The 6819-nt window shown below is 49.1% G+C and overlaps 1 protein-coding gene across 1 annotated transcript; it reads right to left on the reverse strand.

The window, feature by feature from the left end:
* On the reverse strand, nucleotides 1-2402 carry FITM1 (fat storage inducing transmembrane protein 1). The gene is made up of 2 exons (XM_023227426.1): nucleotides 1021-2402; nucleotides 1-639 (listed from the first exon to the last, which is right to left on the reverse strand). The coding sequence occupies exons 1-2, from the start codon at nucleotides 1284-1286 to the stop codon at nucleotides 27-29; spliced, it is 879 nt and encodes a 292-aa protein (XP_023083194.1). The 5' UTR covers nucleotides 1287-2402; the 3' UTR covers nucleotides 1-26.
* Between the last annotated feature and the right edge of the window lie 4417 nt (nucleotides 2403-6819).

Genomic DNA, 6819 nt, shown 5'->3' on the forward strand with positions numbered 1-6819 from the left:
GCCAGGCCCGATGGCTTTTATTTCTTTCAGTTATGCTTGCGGCTGGAGTGGGGACGGGGGAAGAGCCCATGGCCTGGACTCCCTGGAGACCACGGCTGATGATACCAGCTGCCATAGGTGAGGTACCAGGCGAAGGTGCCCACTGCGGCACCCACCACCTTGTGAGTGTACTGGTGGAAATAGATGACGGTACAGAGCAGCAAGAAGTTCCAGAGGCCCAGTAGCAGCACGTTGAGCAGGAAGACAAGGCGCAGGGGGGCGCCAGCAGGCAGCCCATGGGCCAGGTACTTGGCAAACACAGCTGCTTCCTCTGCCATAAGCAGGCAGCAGAAGGTGAGCAGAAAGGTGTGGGAGGAGACTGTGTAGCCCCGCCACTGGTGGCCGGCCGCCAAGCAGCTGCGGCGGTCAGGCAGCTCGTGGAGCAGCAGACCCTGGGGCAGTGGCTCGAAGCAGGAGCCAGTCAGGTCCTCGATGAGCAGGAAGGCTCGGCCGGCTCCCCGCCACACGGCTGCTCCCACCACCAGTCGGCTCAGGTGTCTGGCAGTTACTGCCACGCGCCGCGTAGCCAGGAACACCACCAGCAACACAAAGCCCCCTAGGAAGGTGCATGTCCAGCCCCAGGCTGAATTCACAAATTTTCTGTGGGCAAAGAGGGGAGACTATTGAGACCCCAAGCGCCATCTCCCACCCTGGTCTGTGCTCCCATCACTGCACTCTCCCCAACCCTACACATCACCACTGGTTCTCTCCTTGCCGTACCCTTTACAGCCCCCAGTCATTTAAACTTTGCCATCTCTTTGGGGGACCATTCAGCATTCCAGGGTACATATTTCCTCTTTAGTCCTGTTCCCGACTTCCCCTATACCCCAGGGTTCTGTTCCCTTCCCCCTCCCCTGACCTTCTCCTCAACCTCCTAGCCTATTTTTAGTGTTCAGACTGGCAGGAGGACAGAAGCCTGGAGAAGGGAGCTAGGATCCCAGAGTGCAGGGACCCAGCTCCCACAGCCTTGAGTGGACTCACATGTTGAAGAAGTTGCCGTGGCTGGCGAAGATAGTCCGAGGGTTGACATGGAACTGCAGAAGGGGCCCAAAGATGACCACTGCTGCCAGCCAGGCATGGTAGAGGCGCCGTAAGCAGGGGCTGCCCAGAAGGCGGGCGGCCTGTTCGCTTCCAAAGTACAGCAAGGCAGAGGCCACCCAGAGAAGCACCTTGACCAGGCAGCCCAGCAGTGCCTGGATTCGGGCCCCGGCCCCCAGCCCTGCCCCCACCACCGGCCCCCGCTCCATGTTCCCTCCCCTCCCCACTAGCTGCTTGCTCTGCTAGGCAGCTGAGGAGGGGCTGATGGGGCCCCCCCGGACAAGGATAGGCAGTGACAGGTGTGGCAGACACAACGCAGAGCCCTGTTGGCAGCTGGCAGGCGGGGGAGAGGGGCGGGGGGCAGTAAGGGGCCAGGGTGGAGGTCTGCCACGTCAGCAGGGTCCTGGCCTCGGGTGTGTGGTAGCATGTGTCCTAACAGCAGTCTGTGTCCTTTCCTGTTAGTCCTGTGTCCTCGGCTCCAACCATGTTCCAGTTCATGTCTCAGGGCCAGCTGTTCAGGGCTGTCCTTGTCCACAGTCTGCCAGGGTCTGCCAAAGTCCCTCTCCACCCACCCCTACTTTACCACTTGCTCCACAGGGAAATCAGAGGTCATGAAGATAAAACTAACCAAACCTTGAAAGTCGTTTTTTAAAAAAAGCTCTCAGTCTTATCATCAGTATGATCTATCCCTTTTTCTGGGTTTCTGAGCACAAGAGCCTACCAAGAGCAGGATGCCACAGGTGGCTGTGCACAGCACTGTGGCCACCTTAGGCCTTGGGAGGCAGATCAGCAGGGCTATCCACTTCAGCGCTCTGTGACCCCAGCAGCTTGGCTCTGCCCTAGTTCCTGTCTGGATTGAGGGTCTCTAAGGGACTAGTTTGGCCCAGGGCTGCTGTGTAAACTGGCGGTTTCATCTGTTGATTATGTTGACCCTCAGATCTCTAAAGATTAGGTTTACTCCCAGGTGACAGGGGTAGAGGAGACCCTAAAAGGGCAATTGCCAGACAGGAGTCAGTTGAAACCTTAAGTTCCATCCTCCAACCAACTAGCCTGGACTTCAGGGCTCTCCATGCAAGCCTGCCCTCCCAGTCTGACTGCTGAGGTGGCAGCAGCAGGGTAGAGAGCCACCCACCCACAGAGAGTGCCTGTTAGTCAGTAACTATTTCGAGATCACTTTTTCTTTCTTCCTCATTCCTCAAAACCAGTGGTGGGATTTCAGAGCACAGAAGAAGTAGTGAGGCCGGGCGCGGTGGCTCAAGCCTATAATCCCAGCACTTTGGGAGGCCGAGACGGGTGGATCACGAGGTCAGGAGATCGAGACCATCCTGGCTAATACGGTGAAACCCCGTCTCTACTAAAAAATGCAAAAAAACTAGCCAGGCGACGAGGCGGGTGCCTGTAGTCCCAGCTACTCGGGAGGCTGAGGCAGGAGAATGGCGTGAACCCGGGAGGCGGAGCTTGCAGTGAGCTGAGATCCAGCCACTGCACTCTAGCCTGGGCGGCAGAGCAAGACTCTGTCTCAAAAAAAAAAAAAAAAAAAAAAAAAAAAAAAAGAAGTAGTGAAAGGAATGAGCAAACAAGGAACAAGGACACCCGAATTCTGGACCCAACTGTGTGACTTCAGGAAAATCAATGAACCCTCTTCAGTCCTCAGTAAATCAATTTCCTTTATAAATTGGTCAAGACAGATTGGATAATCAATTAGATTCTTTCCAGATCCTAAAGCCCACACCTTGGAATAGTGACCTTCAATGAACCCTACAAAAGAATTTTGAACTAGGCCGGGCGTGGTGGCTCACACCTATAATCCCAGCACTTTGGGAGGCTGAGGCAGGTAGATCGCCTGAGGTCAGGAGTTCGAGACCAGCCTGGCCAACATAGTGAAACCCCATCTCTACTAAACACAAAAAAATTAGCTGGGTGCGGTGGTGGGCGCCTGTAATCCCAGATACTCTGGAGGCTGAGGCAGGAGAAGCACTTGAACCCAGGAGGCGGAAGTTGCAGTGAGCCGAGATTATGCCATTGTACTCCAGCCTGGGCAACAAGAGTGAGATTCCGTCTTAAAAAAAAAAAAAAAAAAAAAAAATTCCCTCCCCCCATTTTTATTTTTATTAAAGTTTTATTATTTATTTTTTTGAGACAGTGTCTCATTCTTGCCCAGGCTGGAATGCAGTGTGCTATCATGGCTCACTGCAGCCTCAAACTCCTGGGCTCAAGTGATCATCTGCTGTAGCCTCCTGAGTAGCTAGAACTACAGGAATGCATCACCATGCTTGGTTAATTTATTTTTTATTTTTTGGCCAGGTGTGGTAGCTCATGCCTGTAATCCCAGCATTTTGGGACCAGCCTGAGGAGCCATAGGAGCTCGGGACCACACTGAGCTGGTCTCACATAGTGAGACGCCATCTCTACAAAAATAAAAAAAATTAGCTGGGCACAGTGGCACGTGCCTGTAATTCCAGCTATTTGGGAGGCTGAAAGGGGAGGAACACTTGGGCCCAGAAGGTTGACACTGCAGTGAGTCATGATGAAACCATTGCACTCCAAGCCTAAGCAACAGAGTGAGACCTTGTTTCAATATTTATTTTGTAGAGACAAAGTCTCACTAAGTTGACCAGGCTGATCTTGACCTCCTGGCCTCAGGTGATCTTCCTGCCTTGGCCTCCCAAAGTGGTGGGATTACAGGCATAAGCCACTATGCCTGGTCTCATTGTGGTTTTAAATAGTTGCAAAGGACATAATTTCTAGTATATTATATACTGACATTTCAAAATAAAACCATTATATCACTGTTTCAAATGTATCCAATGAAATCTAAATATACAGTGATTAGATACTTCACCATTATCCATTAAAAGACATGACAAGATTTTACATCAGAAATTATATTTCCATTCTACTCCTTCATAGAATTTATCCTAATATGTTTTTACGCTTGAAAGTCTTTTATTGACCATTTATCACATTGCTCTGCAAGAAAAATAACTCAAAACATTTAATTTTTTGTTTGTTTGAGATGGAGTCTCACTCTGTCATCCTGGCTGAAGTGTAGTGGTGCGATCTTGGCTCACTGCAACCTCTGCCTCCCGGGTTCAAGCAATTCTCCTGCCTCAGCCTTCTGAGTAGCTGGGATTACAGGCTCCCACCACCACACCCAGCTTTTTTTTTTTTTTTTTTTTTTTTTTTTTAATAAGGGGGTGCCTCCTCCTTGTTGGCGGGCTCGAACTCCTGACCTAGTGATTCGCCTGCCTCGGCCTCCCAAAGTGCTGGGATTACAGGCGTGAGCCACCATGCCCGGCCAAAGAATTTAATTTTTTATAGTTTCTGGACCCAGTGTGGTGGCTCACACCTGCAATTCCAGTCCTTTGGGAGACCATGGCAGGAGGATCACTTAAGCCCAGGAGTTCTAGACCAGCCTGAGCAACATGGTGAAACTTTGTGTACACAAAAATATACACAAATTAGCTAAGCATGGTGGCACCCACCCAGCTACTCAGGAGGCTGAGATGGGAAGATCACTTGAGCCCAGGAATTTGAGGTTGCAGTGAGCAATGATCACACCGCTGCACTCCAGCCTGGGCAACAGAGCAAGACTCTCAAAAAATAAAAATAAATAAAATAGAAATTTCCTGTGACCATAAATCCCTAAGAGTTAATTTTTTCCCCTATGGATTCTATTTTCATTATAACTGTTAGTAGTCTAAAATATATTATTCGTACATGAATACCTTAGTTTTTGGGGTTTTTTTGAGACAGGGTCACTTTCTGTCAGGAAAGTGAAACAGTCTTATTACTGACATGGAGAAAGTTTTAGTGGTCTGGGTAGAAGATTAAAGCAGTCACAACATTCTCTTAAACCAAAGCCTAGTCCAGTGGCGTGATCGCAGCTCACTGCAGCCTTGACCTCCCCGGTTCAAGTGATCCTCCTCTCGCGGAGCTGGGACTACAGGTGCAGGCCACCAAGTTTGGCTAATTTTAAAATTTTTTTTAGAGACAGAGGTCTCACTATGTTGCCCAGGCTGGTCCTAAACTCCTGGACTCAAGTGATCCTCCTGTCTTTGCCTAAAGTGCTGGGATTACAGAAGTGAGCCGCTGCACCTGTCCAGGAAAAGTTGGAGGAAATTAAAAGGTACTACACTTCAGTGAACACATGAATGACACAAAAGTGAAATAGCCTTATTGCTGACATCAAGAAAGTTTTAGTGGTCTGGATAGAAGATCAAAGCAGCCACAACATTCCCTTAAACCAAAGCCTAATCCAGAGCAAGGCCCCAACTCGCTCTCTCTCTCTTTTTTTTTTAAAGAGATAGGGTCTTGCTTAGTTGCCCAGCCTGGAGTGCAGTGGCATGATCATGTCTTACTGCAGTCTCAAACTCCTGAGCTCAAGTAATCCTCCTGCTCTGCCTCCTAAACAGCTGGGACTACATGTGCATGACAGCACTCACTATGTTGCCCACACTGGTCTCCAACCCTTGGCCTCAAGTGATCCTTCAATCTTGGCCTCCCAAAGTGCTGGGATTATAGGTGTGAGCTACTGAGCCCAGCCTATTCTCTTCAATACTATAAAGACTGAGAGTGGTGAGGAAGCTAGCAGAGGCTGGTTCATAATGCTCAAGGAAAGAAGCCACCTCCATAACATAAAAATGCAAGGTGAAGCAGCAAGCGCTGATATAGAAGCTGCAGCAAATTATCCAGAAGATCTAGCTAAGATCATTGATGAAGGTGGCTACACCAAACAACAGATTTTCAAAGCAAACAAAACGGTCTTCTATTGGAAGAAGATGCCATATAGGAGTTTCACAGCAAGAGAGAAGTCAAGGCTTGGCTACAGAGCCTCAAAGGACAGACTAACTCTTTTATTAGGAGATAATGCACCTGGTGATTTTAGGTGGAAACCAATTCTCATTTACCATTCTGAAAATCCTAGGGCCTTAGGAATTATGCTAAATGTATTCTGCTGTGCTCTATAAATAAAACAAAACCTGCATGACAGCACATATGTCTGCAGCATGGGTTACAGAATATTTTAAGCTCACTGTTAAGATCTACTCCTCAGAAATAAAGATTCCTTTCAAAATATTATTGCTCATTGACAATGCACCTGGTCACCTACAAACTCTGGAGATGTACAGGGAGATTAATGTTTTCATGCCTGCTAACACAACATCCATTCTGCAGCCCATGGATCAAGGAGTAATTTTGACTTGCAAGTCTTACTCTTTAAGAAATACATTTCGAACCCCATCTCTACAAAAAATAACAAAAACGAGCCGGGTGTGGTGGTATGTGCTGGTAGTCCCAGCTACTCGGGAGGCTGAGGTGGGAAGATCGCTTGAGTCTAGGGGGAAGCAGAGGCTGCAGTAAGCTGAGATCGCACCACTGCACACCAGCCCGAGCGACACAGCAAGACCCTGTGTCAAGAAAAAAATATTAGATTTCATAAAACTGCAGCTGCCATAGTGATTCCTCTGATAGCTGTAGACAAAGTCAATTGGAAACCTTCTGGAAAGGATTCACCATTCCAGATGCCATTAAGAACACACATGGCTAGGCACAGTGGCTTATGCCTATAATCCCAGCACTTTGGGAGGCTGAAGTGGGAGGATCGCTTGAGCCCAGGAGTTTGAGAGTAGCACGTGCAATAGGACGAAACCCCACCTCTACAAAAAACATAAAAATTAGCCAGGTGTAGTGGTGGGCACCTGTAGTCCCAGCTACTCAGGAGGCTGAGGTGGGAGGATT

Source organism: Piliocolobus tephrosceles, chromosome 6, assembly GCF_002776525.5.
Source record: "Piliocolobus tephrosceles isolate RC106 chromosome 6, ASM277652v3, whole genome shotgun sequence".
Taxonomy (NCBI): domain Eukaryota; kingdom Metazoa; phylum Chordata; class Mammalia; order Primates; family Cercopithecidae; genus Piliocolobus; species Piliocolobus tephrosceles.